General features: G+C 39.6%; 1 protein-coding gene across 3 annotated transcripts in view; it reads right to left on the bottom strand.

Annotated features, from left to right (window-relative positions):
• The window catches only part of cadm2a (cell adhesion molecule 2a), a 419,313-nt gene that overhangs the window by 24,505 nt on the left and 369,482 nt on the right, over window positions 1-25,326 (bottom strand). For all 3 annotated transcript variants that reach the window (XM_066650677.1, XM_066650678.1, XM_066650679.1), the window contains exons 3-4: window positions 16,405-16,557; window positions 12,595-12,732 (exon numbers count right to left, since the gene is read on the bottom strand). In XM_066650677.1, the coding sequence (XP_066506774.1) occupies window positions 12,595-12,732; window positions 16,405-16,557 (291 nt within the window). The remainder of the gene's footprint in view (window positions 1-12,594; window positions 12,733-16,404; window positions 16,558-25,326) is intronic.

Here is a 25,326-nt window from a genome sequence, read left to right as displayed (position 1 = left end):
GTGCACACAAGAGCATTCACACACAAAAATGTCTTCCTGAGGCTGCAAACAAACAAGCAACGTTTCCTCTGAGACTTTGACCGATAAACACACAATTAGATTTGACATTGTGGAGACACACACTCCATGCTTCAGACACACTCAGATATTCAGTGTGTGTTTCCGAAAAGTTTCTCTGCAACTTTATTAAAGTGCAGTTGTAAACAGTAGCTATCATTCTCTGACATTTTCAGAGGAGAGAAGGATATTTAAAGGCTCTTGCTGCACAATGTGCGTGCCTGCGTAATGTGCGTGACTGCGCAGCTTTGATGTAGGGGGTGGATTCGGAAAAAGACGGAAAAGACGGAATCTTTTGCAGAATCTATAAAGTTAATAAAGCGATAGCTTTTCTGTTCATCCATCCCTCTGTCCCTCCATTTGTCCATTTATCCATACATTCATCCTGCTATCCATCCATATACCCACCCAGAGCTACCAAGTGATTGGCTGCTGTCCTATAAAAAACCTTCTCCCTGTTCTGTGACATGTTCTGGAATATTGCACAGAGTTGTAGGTGGAACTTGAAAAGACTTCTGTATAATTAACAATGCTTAGAAGACAGTGATGTCAAAGATTAACCATCCAGCTCTCCGTCTATAGATCTATCCATCATCTCTCCATCCATCTGTCCATGCAGAGTTGCCCCTGATGTTTCAGAAAGGTTTCCTCAGACCAAGTTAATTTATCTTCAGATATGAATGTCTATATAATACATGAGATGACAACGTCAGTGAGGATAGATATTTCCCTTTATTCATCCACCCATCCATTCATCCACCCATCCATCCATCCATCCATCCATCCATCCATTCATCAACACAGATTTGCTTGAAGATGAATTTCACATAAGTTTCTTCAAACCAAGTTCATTTAAGTTGAAATGCAGTGGGCTTGAATATTGATCACTGACATTTTCAAACTCAGAGTGAAATAAAGACAATGCAGAAGGGCTCTGCTGTTCTGTTCGACTCTGTAATCTAGCTCCATGAGATAAGACTCATAAAAGACATTTTGAACCTTTGCATTATCTGCCATAAAAGAGTTTTTGAATACATTCAGCCAGCCATCCATTAATCTGTTCATCTATACATTTATCCAACTCAAAACTATTCTTCACCCATCCCTGAACTTATCTACCCACCTCCTTCTGTATTGTGATGATCTTAGAAGATGTTCTTTATGTAGGAGCAGGCACCCCACATTTACTCAAACCCCAAATATGGGGTTTAGGGTTGGGGGGCATCAATACTGCTAGAAAACAGGGACATAGGACACTTGCCCCAAACAAACAACCATCAAACAACACAAACACACTCTAGTACTAAAAAAAGCAGTACTACTAAATAAACAATAAACAATTTACACACAAAAACAACAAAATACACATACTGGGCTGGGCAAAATAAACATCACTACTAGGGCTGGACAATATGCTATATTTTTACATTTCTATACATAAAAACAAACACACTAATACTAAGCAAATGTACTACTTCTATGTCTTTCTATCCATCCCTCCCTCTAACACTTAACCTCTCCCTTTATTAAATTTATCCATCCCTCCATCATCCATCTATCCATCCATCAATTTATCCATCCATACATTGATCTAACCATCCATTCATTAATATATCCATGTAAACATTTATATATCCATCCATTCCTCCATCCATCCATCCACCCATGCATCCATCCATCCATCCAATGTGTTGAACTAATTTGCATAATGGTACGTGCCTAGCACTGACTTTATCTCTCTGAGTGGTGGAGAGGGAGACGTGCCAGCAGACTGATTCAAAATTAAGGTCAGCATGTTTTACATTAATATTTATGAAGACAAATCAACGCAGTCCACACACACACACACACACGCACACACACACACACAACACACAGGGACATTCACAGAGATTTCCAATCTTCATTAAACACACACTGCATGTGTGATTATGTTCATAGTGAGACACAATTTAGAGTGAATCAGAGTTCTCTTTAATGGTGCTAATTTCACTTTTAAGGGGAATGAACCTTGCCGAGCCTCAAACTGGAGGCTTTCCTGGCATTCTGAGATAGCTAAAGCATACGCCAAGACAGAGAGCAGCGGGAAAGGTGGAAAAAATTGGCCTAAAGATTAGCATTTCATTTTAGCTGTGAGCACATCTGAATTTAAATGCTCATTTCCAAACGGCAGGCGTTTGGATCAACAGGAGGCAGGGAGGTTACGTGCTGATTCGGCCTATTCATCCTCCATTTTGCCCATTAAAGAGCAAAGAGAGAGAGAGAGAGAGAGAGAGAGAGAGAGAGAGAGAGAGAGAGAGAGAGAGGAGAGAAGTGCATGTCGCACAAAAGAACCATGCACTACTCTTAACACTCAGCATCCGAGTCTGAGCCCCGACTCATTCACTTCACCTGAATGAACAGGTTAACAGGGGTAAGCACAGTTTATGTCTGATAAAAAAGACGCCCAGTAAAGGTGTCATAAATGAGTCACAAAGTCACACTCAAATATTTATAATCACTATAATTCAGTTAATCCATTAGCACTAGTGCTGTTTCTTTAAACTTTGCACCATCACAGAGACACCACCTTTCAAAAATATTTATTTATCAAGTGTTCAATTCCCAAAGTAGCTGCATTGGAGATTCCCTTGAAATTCTGAAGTTCCATAATCAGAGTCAATGCTGATTCAGACACAGCTAGGAGGTAACCAGGCTTGCAGGAACAATAAGTAGTATTTCTTTCCTTAAAATTACAGCATCAAAATCATTGTGAAGCTCAACTGACCTGTGATTGGGAGAACAGGCCATCTGTCTTTGCTCGTCTGGGTTCAGCACTGAACTGCACTATGTAACTTTTGGCAGAGGGTAGATCCCTCCCCCGCCCACAATCTCTGCTCCCCTCAATTTCAGTACAAGTGAATTACACTCTGCAAATATAGGGGGAGCCCAGGAGTAAAACTACCACATATCTAGTGTTCCTTTAATGACTTACACGGTTTTTGATGAGCAGTAATCTCCTGCACTGAGAGAGAGAGAGAGAGAGAGAGAGAGAGGGCAGCATGATACACTACGTGACTGACCAGAACTAATGTGCTAGAGGCCTGGATCCCTTCATCTCTCTCTCTCTCTCTCTCTCTCTCTCTCTCTCTCTCTCTCTCTCTCTCTCTCTCTCTCTCTCTCTCTCTCTCTCTCTCTTCTCTCTCTCTCTAACTCTCCTAGAAGCTCATCATCTCCACTGGTGTGACTGGGCTAGATGAGCTCCACTGCACAGCTCCAGCTCCTTCTGATGTTGTGTAATGCTATCTGGCTAATCCAAACACACACACACACACACACACACACACACACACACACACACACACACACACACACACACACTCCATCTCAGTATTGCCAGGAGCATCCGACATCAACCTGAGATCAGATTTGTGAGTGTGATTTTCGGAGCCAGGCCAGCATTAATAATCCCGTTCTGTCTTTCTCATACTTCCTGTATCTCACATGTATACACACAAACACACACACACACATACACACAAAATGGTATCACCTCTATCACTACGCAGCGGTCACAGGATTATCTGTGTGGATTACTACACCATGATATCTTTCCTGCCCAATACAATAACACAACAAACAGCCTGCCATCCTACCACTCACCCAATACATGCTTATTAGCTGACCTTCATAAAACCCTCTGGCTGCTACAGTTTTCTACTGGTAAAAACATGTAAAAACAATGGTCTGAGTAAATAAAGCAATAGAGAGGGCTCAAAGGAACAACGTGAGCCAGTAATTCTGTCATGTAAAAATAAAAATATAACATAGCTGTGTTTTGTTTACCAAATTGCTGCTATAGTGATAAGACTAATGTCCAATAAAATCTCCAATAAGTGCCATTTCCTTTATGTTTGTGTTTTTAAAGGATTAAAAACATTGTGTCTAACAGAGTGGACAGTGAGTGGAGTCATTGTTTTAAAACTCAAGCAGCGCTGCTGTGTCTGATCCACTCTTCACCCATTCATCTTAAGCCTGGAGTCTGGACCATTAAAGAGCAGGGTGAAAGGGGGATAAGGAGGTATGCAGAGAAACAGGTGGACTACAGTGTGTAATTGTAAATCTACAAAGTTCTGTGTGGTTAGTGGAGCTGCTAGAAAGGACAGTCAATGCAGATACAAAGTAGGTGTTCCTAATCCAACGATTGCTCAGTGTATGTTGGAATTGATTGGCAGAATGATACGATGTGATGAGAGGTCAGTGTGGCTTGTTACATTATTAAAACTGATCACAGTTATTTTTTTTTGCTGATACTAATAAATGTCCTTTGATATTATTGATCCAGTGACATTAGTATGTGCTGCGATATCCAGGGGCCAACAGTCTTAAGAAGAAAAGACTATTGGGCAGCGGCAATATGCAAAAGTCTGGAAAGTGAATAATTTTCAATAGTGAAAATACACACTCTTTAAAATGCAATTTTTTGAAGAATAAATACATATGGCTTCAACATGACAAATAACCAGCATCCAGCAGTGTCTTCTCTGTATGTGCACTAATTTTCACTTGCGGGGAAAAAAAGCAAAAAAAAAAAGCTATTTGACCAGGGGTGTCCAAACCAGCACGCTAACCCTGTCTACCACTGTCCTTCTTGTCTAATACCTCCAAACAACAAACAACCGCCGCCATCCTGTCTCTTGTGTTACACAGTATGGTGCTCATTAGTAAACACTTTCATGAGGACCTCTGGCTGGTACCGTTTTCTGTTCGAATACCCTGTATGGACATAGGGCTTATTTGAACGTACAAGGCCGTACTGCGAGATACGTCCTGTTGACACAGTAAAATACAGCACGCTGCTAAACCCTGGGCCACAGACAGAATGACTTGCTTCTCTCTTTGGCTGACACAGGAGGGATTAGCACTCAAGTTAGCGTTAGCGTGTCCACACAGCGCTGGGAAGCCGGACTCTGATTTAGCCCCCCACTGACAGGATGAAAGAGGAGGCTTTAAGCAGTGAGAAGCTGCTAGTGTGCTTAGAGTCAGCGCTTAGCGCTCTCCCTCTCCATTCCTCTTTCTCTCTCCCACTCTCCTCCAAAACATTTTCTACTTCACTTTTGAAAAGTTTATGCGAAGTTGGCTTCAGCAGAGTCTTTCTCAAGAGGGGATGGCAGGGGTGGGGATGGCTGCTGTCACTGAATGGAAATAACTAGAGTTCCTAAACTAAAAGGATACTACATTGGGCACTCAGAGGGAACACATATTATTTGTCTCTTAAAAATAGTGTATGGGACACTGCTACAGGACGGCCCCTAATCACTATTCCCTATGATCGACTACAAAGAGGTCTACAAAGAACACTACTACTACAATACGCCCCAATCATGAATTATAGTGAAAATCATACATAAAATCATAAATAAAGCAGCTGCACGTCATCCCTTCTGTGAACCATAGAATAAAAGGGAAAATGCTCTCAGTGATTGAGCTGTGGAGTATAGATCTGCATTTTCTGGAGTGATGGAGAAATATTTAATTCAACGTTTGGGATGATTTAGAGTGGCTTTAAAGAGGGGGACATTGCTCCTGATCAATGTAAAACAGTAGTACTGCATTCACACTTTATGAGGAGATGGATGCAAATGAATCCCACAACTCCTAAGAGTGCTGTATATATCTGCTCCACTGACGAGGACTGGAAGAGGTAGAGGAAGGCTGGTGTGTGAAATTGCATTACAGCCCATGTTTTATTCATCATTCAGCCACAACCAAACCGACATCCTGAGTTCCAGTTTTAATGGTTATCGATTGATTTCACAATGTACAAGTAGAGAGGGCGTATAGAGATGCAACTGTAAATTGTAAGGAAATGAGGTGCGGCAGTAAAAACTACATTCCAACACACACACACACACACACACACACACACACACACACACACACACACACACACACACACACACACACACAAACACACACACACATTGTTAAGCTTTAAACCTAAATAATAAAACCTTGAATTCAACTCTGCAATGCTCTCAATCTTTGCAAGTCCTTAAAGTCAAGATGTATGAGTTTTGGTTTCTTGAATTACCATTCTATCCCTCACAACATTGTTTACTGGCTTCTCAGACATAAGGGCAGAACTAAAACCAAGATTTTTTTTTCTTTTTTAATGGCTGTGTAAATTACTAGATAATGGCTTTAAATTAATAATAATTATAAAAGCAAAATTTGGGAAGTGGTGCAGAGATTAATTGTCACCCCATTTTTAATGGAAGACTTACCTCTGGATCATCTGAATAACACCACTACGGGATTTTGTGCTTTTGGAAAAACCCAGCGGGGAAGCATGTGTAAAGAGAACATGTGTAAACACGTGTATAGGCCCCAAGATGGAGTCTTGAGGGACCCCACAATGTTCTTTTGGAAGTAAGAGGGAAATGACCTCAGTGCAGTACCCTACAGTGCAGTCTCTACACCTCAGCCTCTTAAACAACCTACTGTGAACGACACTGCCATGCTGATTATACAAAATCAGGATCATTTTAGTGGTTGTGATATTCTAAGGAATATGTCTTGAAAGTACATAAACACAGACACACACACACACACAAAGAGAGTGAACATGCAAAAAAGAGAGTGAATGCCATGGTCTTTCAGGACCGCTCTGCAATATTTGATCTTAGAGACCTCTGAAGATTTGCTTAGAGCAGAAAAACATCTGGATTTATTGCTATGTGAGGTACTGACACAGGGGAACTGTTGTGAAAAGAAAGAAAAAGACTTTGGTGGGGGGTGGTGGTGGAAGAGAGTGAGATGGTCTGCAACTCAGAGACAGAGATTTAATAGAAAGCCTGAATGCTGCTAAAATTCCCAGTGATTCACATTCACTGTGATGCTATTCCCTGAATGGAGCTCCAAAATAAATGCCTTCATCACGCCATGAGTGTGCTGGAGAGGTGCTGAAATCAGTGATGACAGAAACTGTCACCTTGCTTTTCTCTCCCTCCCTCTCTCTCTCTCTCTCTCTCTCTCTCTCTCTCTCTCTCTCTCTCTCTCTCTCTCTCTCTCTCTCTCTCTCTCTCTCTCTCTCTCTCTCTCTCTCTCTCTCTCTCCCTCTCTCTCTCACAGACACACACACACACACACACACACACACACACACACACATATAAACTCGAAAACAAACACACACAAAATCACAGATGCATAAACACAGACTAGAGCTGGATAGTATGAATGAAAGACTAGCATTGTGATTATACTGCGACATGCGATATGTATAATATCTATAGACAGCTCATTTAATTAGTACAATTCAGATATTTCAAGATGCACATTTGCTCTGGAGAAGCTACAAAGAAGCTTAATTTCACTATAAACTACATTTATATATGTCCCAGCATCCATCCAAGATTTTTGTAATCAGTTGTAGTGATTTTTCCAAGGCCTCTGACCTCACTAATGTTCTTGTGGCTGGATGCTATCAAATCTAACAGCAATGTGTCTTGTCTAAAGCCTTCTCAAATTTGCCATATAGTGTATATTAAATGTAGTCTATGTTGCTGTGTTGCCTGAATGCTCATCTAGAGTTCTGATTGGTTCGCAGTGTAGTTTACAGTGATTGGATATTTGCATATTGACACCTTCTGTGACATCAGTATAACAAAAGGCTAATATTTTGAAAATGCTGACAAACAATACATTGTGCAGGTCAGAAACAAACATACAAACACACACATGCACACACAAACACACACACAAAGTGAGCAGGTTGTCACACAAAGCCATGGACAGAGCTAGTGCAGGAAATGACAGCCTCCGCAGATCGAAACTGAGCTCGGCCCAAAGAGCAATATCCTTTTGTTTACTGAGAGTAAACAAACCAAATGCTTCAACCATTGTCCAGACTGCTCACCACATCTCTGTGTTTATTGTGCTGTTTAATTTTTGATCAGCCTTAATGACAGCAATCTTGTAGTTTTTATTTCCCTCTCTAGACCTGCCTACCTCTCCCTCACTTTTTCCTCTCTCCCTCTCTTGCTGTCTTTCCATCTCTCGATGCAAACTGGGTTTGCATATCTGAGATGTGCTCACGTTATTGGATCCATCCATCACTGTTTCAGATGCATGTGTTCATGATGAAAACTTCCACGGCTGACACCCCACCCTCTGCGCGTTCAGCTCACTGTACGCCACTTTAGATTGACAGCGTGGAGCCGTGTAACACACATATTTACACACCATATCCCACATCGAATCTGATTCCAGACATCTGCTCATAAATCCTGAAATAAAGCCAGTCTCTCCAGTGCATGATGGATGAAATGCTCCTTTGACTTGTGGCGCTGCAACAAAAAGCATCTAGTAGCTACCCTGCCGAATAAAGGACACTCTGAATGGTGAAGAAAACAAAAAACAAAACATGGGACGGCTGCTGAAGCAGGCCACACAGAAACATCCACAGAAGAACCTGCTGAGAAATGGCTACACAATCCATTTAATTCCATCTGGCGTAAAGGCTGTATTCTTATTAAAAAGCTTCAGAAACCAGCACTATACAACACTTAGTAATGTATAGAACCATTATGTATAAGACCATCACCAGAAACCTAAAAAATAGTATTTTTAGAGATTGGAAATGACATTTAAATGTAATTTAATGTAATAAAATTAAGTGTCAATAATTTTGAAGGATTTTTTCTTTCTTTTCATGAAACTCACCTAGGTGAACTACTATTACACACTATAATCTATCTGTTGATCTGCATACATTTTATTCACCTTTCACCATGTTCTTGAAGGGTTAGAGCCCCCACAGGACCACCACACAGCTGGTATTATTTGTGAGGTGGATCATTCTCAGTGTTGCTGTGACTCTGATTAGTGTGTGTTGTGGTGGTATGAGTGGATCTGACACAGCAGCTCTACTGGAGAATTTAAACTTCTCCATGTCTGAGAGCAGTCTCCAGCCCAAAATGTCCAGTCAACAGCCCCTTGTGTCCACTGATGAAGGATTAGAAGACAACCAACACAAACTGTGCAGCAACAGATGAGCAACTGTCTCCAAATTTACGTCTACAAGGCTTGATCTACAAGGTGGACCAACATTATAGATGTGCATAATGCAGTGGACACTAAGTGGGCAAAGTATTTAAGAACTCCAGCAGCACTGCTGTGTCTGATCCAGGTGTACCAGTGCAATACACACTAACACATCACCTACACCACCAGTGCATGTATGCCCTCAAACATTGTTTTTTTGCAAAACTCTCTTCCAAAAGATCATAACAACTTGAACGAACACGTGAATGTCTAAATTCTTGCTCTCAGTTTTGGAAAATGTATGGCATAGTGTTGCCTTAGCAATCTCTTTTAAAATGTTACACTATTGTCATACGTGAAAACCCCCTGTTCTGGTACTATACAGCCCTATCTGTTAAGAGTGTACCCTGATAACATTCGGATTTTAACACATCTAACACGAGTCATTTTCTGAACTACATTTACTACCATTCAAATTCTTTGTTGAGTTGGTATGATTGTTCTATATATAATCTTACCCTTGATATACTACAGATTGTATTAAAGGTTCTTCTAAAGGAGATTTCTTTTTTACTCAGGTTGGCAGAACTCTGTGTAAGAACAGAGCATCACCAGAGAAGGTCATTTCAAACCACATCTTTGCATTAAATAGATGCGTTGGTAATTATGTGAATATGTGCACATTATTCATCTGAAAGAGAATAAGAATGAATGAGTAAGAAAGTAGTGTCTGAATCCAATTAAAAGCAGAGAAAGGCAAGAGGAAGTCAAGGCGACAATATTTAGCAGACTGTTCTGTCATGAGTGACACCTGCTTTTGCAATACACACACACACACACACACACAAACAAACATACTCCAACCCCAACAAATACTTGTTTACCATCTTCCAATAATCCCTGTTAATTAGATGATTCTGCTTCTCTCCGACTAAACAATCCGATTGTTATTGGGCAAATTTTTTATCAGTGATCTAAATCAATACAGGGAGAAAATCACACCATCAGTTTGGAGCTGGATTTTAACAAAATAAGCTGATTTCCACAGTGCTCTCATCTACAGCATCAGCAATCCCCTGACGAAATGTAGCCGTATAAAACCGTATATTTACAATGTCACTGTGCTTTTCAGCCCAGCTGATGCCTGACAGCAAATGTTATTTGATCAATTGTTAATTACAGTTAAATGAGTAGATGTTTGTCTCTAGCTAAGAGGATCTAGCCCGAGTTCTATAACGTACTTTCAAGTTCATATCAGGCTCTTTTTAAATCCACATTGACTTTATTGTTCCAGGCTCTGATCTCCTTTGTGGTCCTGTTGGTGAACAGCAGGTGATTCATAGCTAAGTCTGGAAAAAGCTACAAGGTGATGTTAAAGTGATTTTACCATGAAGGAAAAAGATACGACAGTGTTCTAGTTAAACTAGTAGTGCAATAAATAAGAGTTAATATATTTGTTTATATTTTATACAGTTTACGCAGTATAATTATATAGTTATTATTATACTGTTATAATTACAGTTAATTATATACAGTTTATAACATTTTCATTTTTAATGCTTTGACCAGAAATATATTGTTTTCTATCAGCTGTTCCCAGGTTTATAGAAGTCCTCAATGGGTTTTTTGGAAAAAAGTACAGAATTGTATCATGCCTTATCATTGTCGAGTGATATTTACACTGTGCATATGTGCAGTTATTCTGCCTGTAGTGGAGTTAACAGATGATTGGTGGAAAAGTTGTGTAACACTCTATTTGTATAATCTGATTTTTGGGTAACACTTTAGATTTAGACTGTACACAATCTACCATCAACAAATCATCTACCGACTGTCAATAACCTGTCAGTCAACAGCCATGAACCGGCTTATCATCTGATTCTCAACAACATGTGAATAGAACTTTATCTATGCCTGGGTCCCAATTGCACACTTATTTGCACACAAGTCTAACTTGTTTTTGAGTATGTAGCATATAGGATAGATACAAGTGTCAATGTTGAGTATACTAAGAAATCCAAAGTGAATACTTAGAACCAGTTGATTTGTGTGTATACTAGTGGTGAAAAATATAGTCCTACAGTCCAATGGAACATTTTAGTAATACTAAATACCTACATAGGACACTTCACAGATAATTACTAATACTACTACAGTCAAACAGTGCACTAAATGATAGGCAGAATTCAAACATACGCTTTTAGTGCAGAAGCAATTATTTCATGACAAACACTGTGCACTACACTGTGTGGAGGGAGATATTTGAGTTTCTGCCATTGAAAAAAATTGCAGACAACATTGCAACTGTAGCTTTATATGATGTGCATTGTCATCAACTAGACAAAAGTGTAGTATGTTAACATTTTTGTAATACCTCAGTAAACTCATTATATTTTTGTACAATGACACATAATTGCACATCATAATTTTATTATTATTATTCATTCATTCATTCATTATCTTTAAACTCTTATCCAGTTCAGGGTCGTGGTGGGTCCAGAGCCTACCTGGAATCATTGGGCGCAAGGCGGGAATACACCCTGGAGGGGGCACCAGTCCTTCACAGGGCAACACACACACACACACATTCATTATTATTATTATTATTATTATTATTATTATTATTATTATTATTATTATATTATTATTATTAGGTATATTCACATGTGGTTGAGAATCAGTCATTAACTGGTTCATTACCGTTGAGAGACAGGTTGCTGACAGATGGTTGTTTAGAGAATTTCCACTATAACTTTAATTTGAATTTGAATGGGTTTTTACAGCATGAATAGGTCAGTCGGAGTATAGGGTCGTGTGTGTGAGTGTGTGTATTGTCTCATGCAATTAATCTTGGCTTTAAACATGGCCCATCTAATCAGATTTCAGACCCACAATTATCCATTTTATAAAATAGCCTTCAAGCACACCAAAGGAAACCAGTGCTAAGTATAAGACAGCAGTCGATATCAAAGGCCTGAAAAAAGAAATGAACAATCAGCTTGGTTTGCCTTCATGTCTGAGCCCACTTCAGCACACGGTCCTCCTCCCCACTGCTCCAGTCTGCGAGAGACACCATAATCACCCGGCACGGAGAACACAGTCTCACTGCTAATTAGAACAGCTGTATTTTTAGAAGAGCTGCACAGCGCTCAAACAAAGGCAATCAATGGCTCCTGCTTGGAATGCACAGCAGACAGAGCTGGACCTGAGCTCTCACACACCTCTCCACATGCTGCATGTTCCAGTCAGTTCTCTGTCTATCACATGCTCCATTACAGCTAACACAGCTGGAGGAAAGATGCTCTGCATATGTTGTATCATCAGAGCTGTAACAGCGTTGAACGTCTATAATTGTACTCCTTATTTAACACTTTCTGACACAATATAAAAGACAGCCGTATCTCAAAGCCACAACTATGAGCTCTGCAATTTAATGATTACATTTCCATAATAAGGTCACGTGAGGAAAAAAGTAATGAGATCAATAATTAGGAATAAAGATTAATGTACCTTTGACCTCCTTCTCATTCCTGAACCACCGGATATCTGCGGCAGGCTTGCTGCCTGAGGTCACACATGTCAGAGTGATCTGATCACCTTCCATCGCTGGCTTAGTGAAACCATTAATCTCTGGTTTCTCTGGTACACCTAAATTGAAAGAGTGAGAGAGAGAGAGAGAGAGAGAGAGAGAGAGAGAGAGAGAGAGAGAGAGAGAGAGAGAGAGAGTGCGATTCAATAAAACTAGAAAATAGATATTCAGTTCCGCTGCTACATACAGTATTGTGATTTTGGTATATTTTAATAAAATAAAAGTGCTGAATCATTTGTGTAAAGGGGCTCAGTGAGTCCTTGGATTTACTCGGCCACTCACAGACTTACACATATGGACAATTTCACAAAGCCAGTCTACCTACCAATGTGTTTTTGGACTGTGGGAGGAAAGCCACACAGACATAGGGAGTACATGCTCTGTGTTGTCCTACTCTGAAAATAATGTTGAATGTACCCATTTATTGTTTTCATTATTTGAATACTGGCTTTAAACCAATGCGAATGTCAGCTGTAAAATACCAGCTGCAAACACTGAAACTATGAATGGTTAATAAACAATATATAGTTTATTTTCTATTGGTGTAAATTGCCACAAGGAAAAAAAAAGAATTCTAGGCTTGGACATATACTTCATTCATTCATTCATTCATTCATTCATTCATTCACCCAGATGGACTCTTCTATGGCCTCAATCCAAAAACTCCCTTTTGACATCTTCATATTTAAATAGGAATATACTGTATATAGATCAAGGTCAGCAATGGAAAACAAAATGCCTTGAATCACTTGAATTCAATGTGAAATATAGGTATGATACTCTGGAAATCATATTAATAATATTATTTATTTTTCAATCCTCCAATGCGCACAAAAATAGTGCAATTTTCTGGCAGAATGCTGCATTCTCCAACACTGATGTTGTACATTAATACATTTGAAATATTTTATCATTTCTCTACGATCACCAGCTTAAATCCACCAGTTTTGCTGGAGGTGTTGTCCTCCACTGAGGTTAATTTGAACATGGACCTTGTATTCATAGTGGATATTTTGATTAGTTGTAGAAGCACTTCAGAGTACAGCCTTATCTTTGATAAAATGGAGGTTGTGACATGGAAGAATTTCATTAAACTTATCATCCTTCTTACTACATCTAAAGATTTATATGTGTAAGTAAAAAACAACAGTTCTTCAGGGGTCTTCCTTGGTTAAATGAGAGATTTTGATAATGAAGGCATTATAACACTGTATCAATAACATCTCTAAATGCTCAAACTACATCTGAGCATGAGCACGAATCTCGGTAACACTGCCCCTCATTTTTTTCATATTTCTGTGTATTTACTGGCAACTAAAATATCTAAAGAAGTTAAGAGGTCTGGAGTATTATTTGCAAGATTCAGGGATCCTCTGCGCAACAAGGAAAAATCGATAGGAAACATTAGTCAGAAAAATTAGATATTGGGCTCTTTTTGATTGAAGAAGGGTTCAGACATTGGGCATTCTGTGGAGCATATTGCTCTCAAGGGCAAGACTGTGATAGCATTCCTAAAAAATAAATCAAAAAGCAGAGGAAGTCTATGCAGCATGCATTTAAAATCAATGAAACAAACACAACGGAAGCTCGCTTACTGTGCTCCACTTTACTCGACTTATTGTGATGCTACGATGGTACAGTCTTTTTCAACAAAAAGAGCTTCCAGATCTTCTGGTGATGACCTCTAAAGTTTGCTAACACTTTGTTGTAGATCATTGCTCATAAGAATATTTTATGCCTACAGATTTGTAGACATCAGCTATGCAGTTTTAAGCAGATGGAAAGGTGTTAACACACTTTTGAACTCAGGGCTTACCAGGGACAGAGAAACACTGTGCATTCTATCAACAGGGATTGCAGTCTTAATCTGGCCTGACACCCGCAGAAAAAGCTCTCATCGACTTCCTTGAAATGATATCACAACTTTTAGAGAAATTTAAGAAATCAGGTGAGCATTTGAGGTCAGAACTGCAGGCTTGTTATATGTTTGATTAACGGCACTGCTCTAATGATCATTGGTAATTACCATGAAAAAAAAAAAAATGGAGATCTGTCTTGTTTTGTAAAGCCTGTCTTGCTTTGAAAGCTGTTTTGATTTTTTAGAATCCACTATGTGCATAAAAAATCAGGAGATAATTATAAACGTATAATTTACACATTTTTTTCTCTCCCATCATTAAACATGCTGAGTAAATTAATTGTACCCATATTCACAATGACTAATCTTTAATGTTGTGTGAGCTTCTCTCTCTCTCTCTCTCTCTCTCTCTCTCTCTCTCTCTCACACACACACACACACACACACACACACACACACAAATGAAGACACACATCTCTGTAATGATTTTAATGGCATACGCCAAGTAATTAAAATTAGACGAAGTAATTGAGCACCTAATTAGCTTGGAAATATGGAATTAAGCAATATTTGTGGGCTGTATATGTTGACACTAGCAGTGATGTTGCAAAAAAGGGAGCTCTGCGGAATTGAGTTTGTTTGACTTTTGATTGACAAAAGTAAAGAAAACTGCTGATAGGAAGACTAATTAAACTGTCTTCTGGGTGGTTCCCTGTGATAGCCTGCGACTGAGAGAATCTGCTTCATTAAACCCAGATCCCCAGCAACATTAGCTTTGTAACGCCCCCATCACTTTATGAGGTAAATATCTAATTATCTATCAACTCTATGGAAAAAAGAGAGAGGCTAATTTCGCTGTATTCTGTGCTGGTGAGATATTGGTTTCCTGTCAAGCCTTTCATAGATTCCTGAGCTCATTAAAATGGACCGAAAAATTTTGAAACAACAAAGCAATATCGTTCTGGCCTAAGGTGTGAAAATGAGAATTTGTTGCCGCACACAAAAATAGTTTCATGTAAAAGGTTTTTCACGTGTCGTCCTTGGTTTCCTCAAGTCTCCGCTTTAGCAAACACATCTTCATTGCCACATCAAAAGCATTCTGGTTTTCATTTGGGGTTTCTTTTTTATCCCACAATTTCTATTTGAAAATACCAGCTGACCTTTACATTCCCTGAACACTTCATGATGAATAACCCAATATTTAGTAGTCTAAATTCCATTTACACGTCAAATACTTAGCTACATTATTACAAATGAAGAACCATGGAGTGGGAGCATTCTCTTTACCAATTGAGAATAAGTGAGGGAATATTTCAGGGATCAAGGGAATATATAACAGAATGTAAAGAGTTGCTTAAAATCGAAAAATGGTTAATGCTGGTTTTTTTTGTGGAACTATTTTTGTAAATGAGCTTGAAGAACATTTTAAACCTTTCAAAGAAACTGAAGGGTGGCACGGTGGCGCAGCAGGAAGTGTCACCGTCACACAGCTCTCCGGGTGACTGGGGTTTTGTGTGTCCATTTGTGTCTTAGTTCCTCTCAGGGATTCTTCTTCATGTTCTGAGACAGACTTTTCTTGCTACTGGCATCAGTGACGTTCACTTGGGTTTAGGACTGAGAATTCTGTAAAGTTGCTTTGTAAAACCAGTTTTAACATGCGCACTATGAATAAAACATTGTGGGAACCACTGTTTTAATGGTTCTTTTTCTTAACTGAAAAGACATTTGTACCCCCCCCCCCTCTTTTTTTTTAAAGCATGGATCACAAGTTCATTTCATGGTTACTAATATAGAAAGAGCATGTTCTTCTGAAAAGACACATAAACATACATGTGCTTTTGAATTGTGTGTAATGTTTTGAATGTGTACGTACCCAGTACAGTCAGGTAGGCCTTGGCTGTTTTCACAGGCATGGTGAAGAGGGAACAGGTGTAAGGGCCTTCATCTGACAGTGTGACCTCGCGAATACTGATGGTCAGTTCTTGCCATGAAGCTCGGACTAGGTCGATCCGGTTATCTCTCAGTGCTGTGGATGAGAGACAAGCAGAGGTAATGAATAAAATATCCCAGTGGACAAGTGTACATCAGAAACAGGGATCAAAATTTTTACATATATTTACATAAAAATCATAGGTCTAGAGACCCTAGAAGTAGTAGCAGATAGTAGCACTAGCAAAGTGGATGTTTTTTTGTTTTGAATTTCATGCCCCAAACAAAACCTAAAGAAGTTTTTTTATATTTTTTATGTTTTATTTTATACAAAATTACCTCCATGTTAAGGTTTATTTATATATTTATTGATTTATTTATTTCACTGTGGCACTCTACCGTTTTACCATTTTGAGGCTGAATACCTATGTTCTTTGATGGATTTTCAGGACAAAATATACCCTCAGTCTTAATTAATAGCACTGTAAACCCTAATGTTCAAAGTATTTTACTGGATTGAGTGTTTCTAGCTTAAAATATATTGTAACGTTGGACTCAATTTAACAATTCAATTTTCTTCAACAATTTCTTATTCTGAGTTTATGAACCTGTAAGGCTTTGATTTAGCAGAGTCCTGCTTGGTTTTAAGTAAAAATAGCTGTATATGAATGATTTAACTGACATTAAATGTTATGAGTTTATGTGACATGACGTCTGAAGTCAGACGTAGAACCAGGGAGCAGCAATTTCCAGCCGAGATGGCGGATGGTCAGGGGTTCACTGTTTTTAGTGAATTTCGTATGACAAGGTTCATATGTTCATTTCACAACAGGTAGCCTCATGGTCACACAGCTCCAGGTTGTGGGTTTGAGAGCTATATCGGGTTACTGCCTTGAGGAGTTTGGTGTTCTCCTGCAGTGCAAAATCTGGTCGGTGGACTGGCCGTGAAAAAGTGTCCATGGGTGTTAGTGTGTGGTGTTAGTGAGTTGTATCAAACATTAAATGAAGGAGCAGATACTTGAAATAAATGTGTATGCATACTTCTGACATTTTTATGTATGAACTTAAATATTAAGGCAATTGGTTGCTTTAATGTACTTTTTAGTTCTGCTTATTATTCAGGTTTACAGTGTGTGTAAATTCCATATTCATACATATGAAAGCTTTATAAAAAAATTAACAATAAATGCAATTTTATTGATTTCATTGCTTTCACAAAGCCAATATTGCTTTACCATACATCATAACCACACAGAAAATCACTACAAATTCTAATTAAACAAAATTACAATAACTTCACAGTTATTTGCAGAACGATGTCCATCTGTAAGCAGGAAAGCAGAGATTACCGAATGCTGTTGTTAATAAAGTCATAACGCCATAGAAAATAGAATGCTTTAAACACGTTTAACAATTAATTCCTGTGGAACGGGCCCTCCTCTGAATTTACAAGCAGATACAGTGCCGAGGATGAAAATCAATGTCGCTTCATACCAGCTAAATGATTTTATAATGGCTTTCAATCAGAGAGCAAATGAAATATAGATCAGCCTGGGTTTAAATTCAACCATCATTTCAATCAATAGAATGTTTGCAATAAAAGTGGATGACAGAGATTTACAATATGGACACATGAGCACCCACCACACTGCCCATTAAAAAAAAAACAAAAAACAACGAGCGACAGTTCAATATTCTGCATCTTCAGCGGCCTTCACCTCCACACACGTCCTGCTCTATCCCTGTCTTCTGTCAGTCTACCAGGGAGCTGAATTTAATTTTGAATATTAGTTTGACACATGCCTGTGATATCTGGGCATAGTGTCATCATTTTGACAGTATTCGGTATGAAAGGTTATATGTAATTTATATACAGGTGTACTCTAGCATATCCCTCCTCATCAATACTGGTTTAATAAAATAAAATGAAAGGTTAATGCTGGACAATGTCCACTGATAGAACGGCCTTTCATCAGCTGGACGTTGATAAACCAACGAGGCAGGAAAGTATCAAAAACACATGGCATGAGATATTGACCCTGTGGCAGAATGTAATTTAATCAGCAGCTCTGAGGTCACTCATCACGACCTTCTGCTCTCTATCAAACTCTCGCTGACATTTCAGGCCTCATTAGCGCCCTGTAACGGCCTGATCTTCTCTCCTCTCTGTCACTGAAAACACTAAGGGAAATACCTTCCCTATCCATCACCAGACTGGCCCCTTACTAAGCCATTTCTTTCATATCACTTTTGGTCACTTATCATCGAATATTGAGTTACTTTTATTATAAAATGGACAAAGCGATGTGAAATTCAGTCTTCAAGATGCTATTATTTTAAATAAATTGTTACAGACGTGTGTCCTCCCTGTGTCCACATGGGTTTCCTCCGGGTGCTCCGGTTTCCTCCTATGGTCCAAAAAAAACCATGTTGGTAGGTGGATTGGTGATTTCAAAGGAGTGTCCATAGGTGTGAGTGAATGTGTGAGTGTATGTGTCGCCCTGTGAAGGACTGGCGCCCCCTCCAGGGTGTGTTCCTGTCTTGTGCCCAAGGATTCTCCACCACATCCCAGACCTGGATTAGCAGTTACAGACAATGAATGAATACATTACAAGCATCGTTGTCAAAAAATGTGTGAAACAGCAGAAGACAAACACATCAGCCATAACATAAAATGACCTCCATGTTTCTACACATATCGTCCAGTTTATCAGCTCCACTGACCATAAAATGCGTACCTTGATGGTCTACAATTACAGATGGCAGTCCATCTGTTGCTCTGCATACTGTAATTGCAAAAAGGTACTGTTTTGTTGTATGTTCCTGGCTGCAGTATACTCCTTAGAGACGCTTGTAGTTTAGCAGGTAATATAGAGTCCAACACTATGTTACCTGCTAAAACAATTCACGCTTTGTGAATGCTGCTGACAAAGTGCGAGATAATTCATCTCAGCGCAGATGGAGATTTCAGTGTCTGCAGGGATCAGCCATTTCTGGAGCCCTGAGCTCAGGTTTGCTCAGTATTTATAACCTTACAGAAAAATAACTACATTTCACTTTGCCTGTAAATACTGAAAAATGACCATGAAAACATCTTCTTATAACCTCTGTACAATTCCTATTGGCTAAACAGTTGGGTACACACCTATGCAGCACATAGAGTTTAAGAAAGGACAACTGGCAAACCAATGAGCTGACAGGTTAAGTGATAATCACTGATTATCTCAATATAATGGACCCTATGGAGGGTTGGGTTTGTTTAAGTAAATCTGAATGTGATGTTGGAAGCAGGTACAATTTTCTTTGCACATCCACGATTTTTCTATGTGCATGTCTCTGCACATTTAAGCCTGTGCAGCTGTTCTGTGTATCACACGTGGATGGAATGAGTCCGATTAGCATCGAAACTGCTGCAAAATACTTAATACACAGAGCCCTACAAGTCTGTAGCTTTGCTCCATGAAGCCCTGAGTGCTGCTCTCTGCTCTCAGACGTGATTAAAGATAACGAGGTTCATTACAGCAGGAGAGGCCTCTCAGCGCTCTAATGAAAGAGAACCTGCTGTACATAGTGTTTCTCCCTCCTTGCTCCAGCTAGCTATACACTAATGAGGCCACAATAAAGGTAACAGTAGGCGTGGGCAATATGAGGATGTTCATGTAGTCATGATAAAGTGCAACACAATAAACCTCTCTAAGCACATCATAGGTGCTGTCAGTCCGTACGGTCCATACGGTCCATAACACCATGCACATGGTATAAAGCGAGTAACTCAATATTTGTTCTGAAATCAGAGGTTTCAGGAGAAAACGTGCCCCCTTTAGCTGCAGTGACAGCCTCTACACTTCTGGGAAGGTGTTACAATGTGAGGTACATATCTGTGAGTTGACTGCATTCAGCTGTTTAAGCATTAATGAGGTCAGGTGATGTTGGGTCGGTCCAACTCATGCTAAGAAGTTCTCTTCTCTATTGTGTCAAAGAAGCTTGGAGAGCTCATGTGTTGCTGCTCTAGAACACTGATTTCTTTCAGTGCTTTTCTGTGGAGATAATACAGTTTGTGCATGCACAATTGCACATTGTCCACAGTGAGTGCTCCTCAGTGCTGCTGAATTTAGTCATTATAAATCTACATTCACCGGAAAAAAAGGTACAGGGACATTATTGTCTCTAAAGGTAAAGGCAGCAGGTAGTGTCGCAGTCACACAACTCCAGGGACCTGGAGGTTGTGGGTTCAATTCCCACTCCGTGTGACTGTCTGTGAGGAGTTTGGTGTGTTCTCCCTGTGTCCGCGTGGGTTTCCTCCTGGTGCTCCGGTTTCCTACCACAGTCCAAAAGCACACATTGGTAGGTGGATTGGCGAGTCAAAAGTGTCCATAGGTGTGAGTGTGTGAGAGAATGTGTGAGTGTTGCTTGTGTGAAGGACTGGCGCCCCCTCCAGGGTGTGTTCCTGCCTTGCGCCCAATGATTCCAGGTAGGTTCTGGACCCACCGTGACCCTGAACTGGATAAGCAGTTACAGATAATGAATGAATGAAAGGTATAAACACTATTAATATACATTCAAATATACACTATTTATATGATGTGGTTCTATTATATTCCCTAACTAAAGGTACCTTGAAAGTACTATCACAGTGACAGCAAAAGATACCACAACACTGACAGTGTATAGTGGATCATTACACATTCATAGATGGATTATAAACACTTATTAGTGTTTATAATTAGCTTCTGTGAAGCTGCTTTGTGACAACATCAGTTGTGAAAAGCGCTATATAAATAAATTTGATTTGATTTGATTATTAGGTCATTATATTAATTTACTAATTCTTATTAGATTGTTTTTTTGATTGTTTTTGTCTTCACCAAATATATATTATTGTAATTTTTATTTTATTTTGTCATACTACTGCTTCCAGTGTGCATTTTTGCTTGCAAAACATAAGAAAAAAATATATATATCAAGATGCATATCATGTTCCCTGCAAGTGCCTTCAAGCCTGAAGATATATTTTTGGATACCATTCAACCTCAGTTACTGAATGAATGCTGATTAAATCCTTCATACAATGAAGACAGTCCTCTTCAATCAGTTCTAACCTCAGTGTCCCTAGTGTTGGCTTGGTTTTTGAGCCTCAGATCCAGTGTTTCCTCAATGCATCACACGGATTTCGTGGACTAAATGTCAGGGACGACCGAATACATATGTATAAAGGCTGACTCAAGGAGCAGCTCTCTAGTGAAGGTGACCACTTTCCATTCTGGCCCATCCGTGTGGATCCTTATCCTATTTATCCCAGCTTTTCAGCCTAGTGCTGCTGTCTGCATCAGCCAGCGGGATAGAGCGTGAACGGCTTCAGCCGAGTGCCACTCACTGCTGTCGCTTCTCTAAATGTGGAACAAACAAAGTCTTTGTGAGTTTAAACCCGGATTCATGTGTGTATAGCCAGGGAGGGAGGGACGTCTGAGGTAGGAGACACTCTGTAGAATATGGCTGAGGCATTAGACCCACAGGGAGAACTCAGACTGACCTGACAAATCTATTGTTCTTTTTTCAGGTTCTATAATGCATTGAGAAATGCTACAAAAAACCTTGATATATCTTTTTTACATTTAAAAAATAAAATTAGAGACTTTTTCAGAGCTAGATTTTTTATGCTCTATCACCATAGCAGAGATAGATTATGGCCCTGAACCATGGCCACACAGCTTTAAAGCTTTCATTTCACTCACAGTATACCATTAGGGCTACTGCACCTGACTAGTTAACATTAGTTGCTATAACATCTGCCAGTATTTTAAAGCACTCTGTATGTATTTATAAAGAGGAAATGGTTAAAGATGCCTTTACACAGTGTTTACCTTTGCTTTCTTTACCAGGGTTAGCTTATGCTACTCGTTATGCTAAACAGACTACTTAGCTCGGCTAATTTTTCACCTTCAGAACTGAGATGACAGGTAGTAGTTGCCATGGTGACAGCATGCAATGAAAAGTTGGTGATGATCCCAAAATGAATTACACCCTGCAATTCTAGGGGGAGTCCAGGAGCAACAAATGCCAAATCCCACGTAGTTACCTAGGTGTTAATATGAACAAGCACTGAGCATTTCTTCAAAGCTTGTTGCTCACAATGTTTTTACTTGAACAGAGAGGCTTGTAGATCCATTGACCTTGAACAGTGGTCGTCCCCTCCATGAGGCCTTCATTTCACTGATGCTGCTGTAGCAGAGGAAATATCTCTCCGGCGGGAAGCTCAAAAGTACACTATGCCACTTCCATTCTTCGCCATTTCGTCCCTCATTACGTTCCGTCCCAGCAGGACAGTGTTTGACATGACATGTATCTTTGCTAGCTCATTGCACTTTCACATTCATGTGGCTGGCACGCGGGCACTGAGACTGAGGTAATCTGACAGAATCATTTATTCAGTAACAGTGTCATGCCCACCCATGGGAAACAGCTGCTTAATCCAATGACATTGTTGGCTGCACAGATCTTGCAATATGTATGAGGCACATCAAACACACACAGACATACACATACACACATATATATAGACATAAAAAACACACATGCATTCTCCTACAAAAAAAATAGTCCTAACTAAAACCCATGAATATCTGGGATAAAAAACACAGATGCCCTTTGATTAAGAAGACGCAGAATCCTAAGCAGGCAGAAAGTGGTGTTAAATCGCTCTCCTGCAGATCTCAGGCTTTGATAAAGTTTCCTGTGGATTCTGTAAAGTGCCAGTCTGGTTGCACCAAAGCCGATAATTAATGGAGCTTCTCCTCTAATTGCCTGGGAAGGTCATTAGAAACAGAAGCTCCAGAACAGAGGAGCCGGAAAGAAGAAGGACTTCATGCGTGCATGAGAACTAATACAATCTTACAGTATTTAAAGCCCAAACAGCTTCCTGCCCTCACTCTCGGCCCCCCATTAAAAAACCAGCATCCTCTCAAACATCTCCACCGCACTTCAAAGTAAAGAAGAGCAGCTGCTTTAATTGCAGGATCACACACACACACAGAATGAAAAAAGAGAAAGGGTTGCTTAAGAGTGAGATGTGAGTTCATTACTGAAACCTTGGAACATTCAGAGATTTTGGACCCACCATCAGTCGTCACCCTCAGAGACATATGAGATACATTCTATGGAAAGGTATTTGTGACAATTTGACGTTTCTAATTTAAAAAAAATAAATAAATCTCCAAAGTTCAGTCTTTGAAGTTGGTTGCATTTCTAGCTTTTTAATAAACCTTCACTGTTTGATTTACAGATGTTCTTTTTCCTTTTTTTCAGCGACTGCTTCTTGACAACTACATATCTTTTTTTATAGCTGTACTGTTGAGTTTCTTTTTTTCTTTTTTACAATGGAATGATGGACAGACACTTGTTGATTTTTCTGATCTGTAGCAAAAGGAGTTTCTCTCCTCTATCTCTCAGAAATGTCCCATTTTCTCTGCTATGACTTTCTATGATTTTTGTATTGGTTTGAATGGGAGTTTATGTAAAGTCACTTACAGTAATTAAATTCTTATAAAATGGGGCGGCACGGTGGTGCAGCAGGTAGTGTCGCAGTCACACAGCTCCAGGGACCTGGAGGTTGTGGATTCGATTCCCGCTCCGGGTGACTGTCTGTGAGGAGTTTGGTGTGTTCTCCCTGTGTCTGTGTGGGTTTCCTCCGGGGGCTCCGGTTTCCTCCCACAGTCCAAAAACACACATTAGTAAGTGGATTGGCGACTCAAAAGTGTCCGTAGGTGTGAGTGAATGTGTGTGTGTGTTGCCCTGTGAAGGACTGGCGCCCCCTCCAGGGTGTATTCCTGCCTTGCGCCCAATGATTCCAGGTAGGCTCTGGACCCACCGCGACCCTGAACTGGATATGCGGTTACAGATAATGAATGAATGAATAGTTACAGTCCAAAAACATGATTGGCTGAGCTGCATTGGCAGCAGTTGTAAAACACGTACTCTTGTGATCACATCACCGCATCTCAACTCCATATTAATGCACCACTGTTTTAAACTAAGTTTAATTCAATTCTTTCCAAAAACAGGGACCTCGCTAGAGGTTTATGAGTGAGGCTGGGTCTGGGCTTGCAGTAACACCACTATCAATGGGAGGGGGCTATAAACCCACTAAAACAAGTCTAAAGGTGTACCAAACAGCATGATATCAGTAAAGAGATACCACACTACATATTGTTCAGATAAGTTAATGCTACTCCGCCAGAGTCCAGAGCTTAAGGCTAAAAACACAGCCCCAGGCGTGCCCTTCCTACAACTTCTCTTTTAGAGAAAGAGTCCCTACAAAAACAGTTGAAAAATACATGCACTTGTACTCAGATAAACAACTCTGAAAACATGTGAACATATTTTCTTTCATAGAGTGGCTATGTCACAATAATATAGTAAACATTAGTGCTCATGTTGCCCAGCAACAATACACAATGTTAATTGTGTGGTGGCAGAGTAGTTTATTGTGAATGTTTATTTATATATTTTTTGTAAATATATACATCTATATATTGAACATTTGTGTATTTAACTATATGTTATTTTGGCTGTGTTTTTAAAGGCAGTAAGCGATTTTATCACCATGAAGGGTGTCTTTGTCATGACTTGAAATGGAGCCTCTCATGGCTTATTGCAATCTAGAGGTCCTTGTCCTATTCCTCCTCAACTCAGAAAGGAAAAACAAAACAGAACATGACACGAAACCAACAGAGTGCTGATGATAAGGCATTCTGTTTTTAATTCTCACAGCATGAGCATTTTTGTCTTGGGTATATGATAATGATAGGGAAAGTGAGGAATTTGACAAGCCATTATCATGAAGTCACACCCATTTTTTTCTCCCTCATTA

This window comes from Hoplias malabaricus, chromosome 18 (genome assembly GCF_029633855.1).
Source record: "Hoplias malabaricus isolate fHopMal1 chromosome 18, fHopMal1.hap1, whole genome shotgun sequence".
Lineage (NCBI taxonomy): Eukaryota > Metazoa > Chordata > Actinopteri > Characiformes > Erythrinidae > Hoplias > Hoplias malabaricus.
Note: the sequence above shows the minus strand (reverse complement) of the source record. Positions and strands in the feature narration are given on the sequence as shown.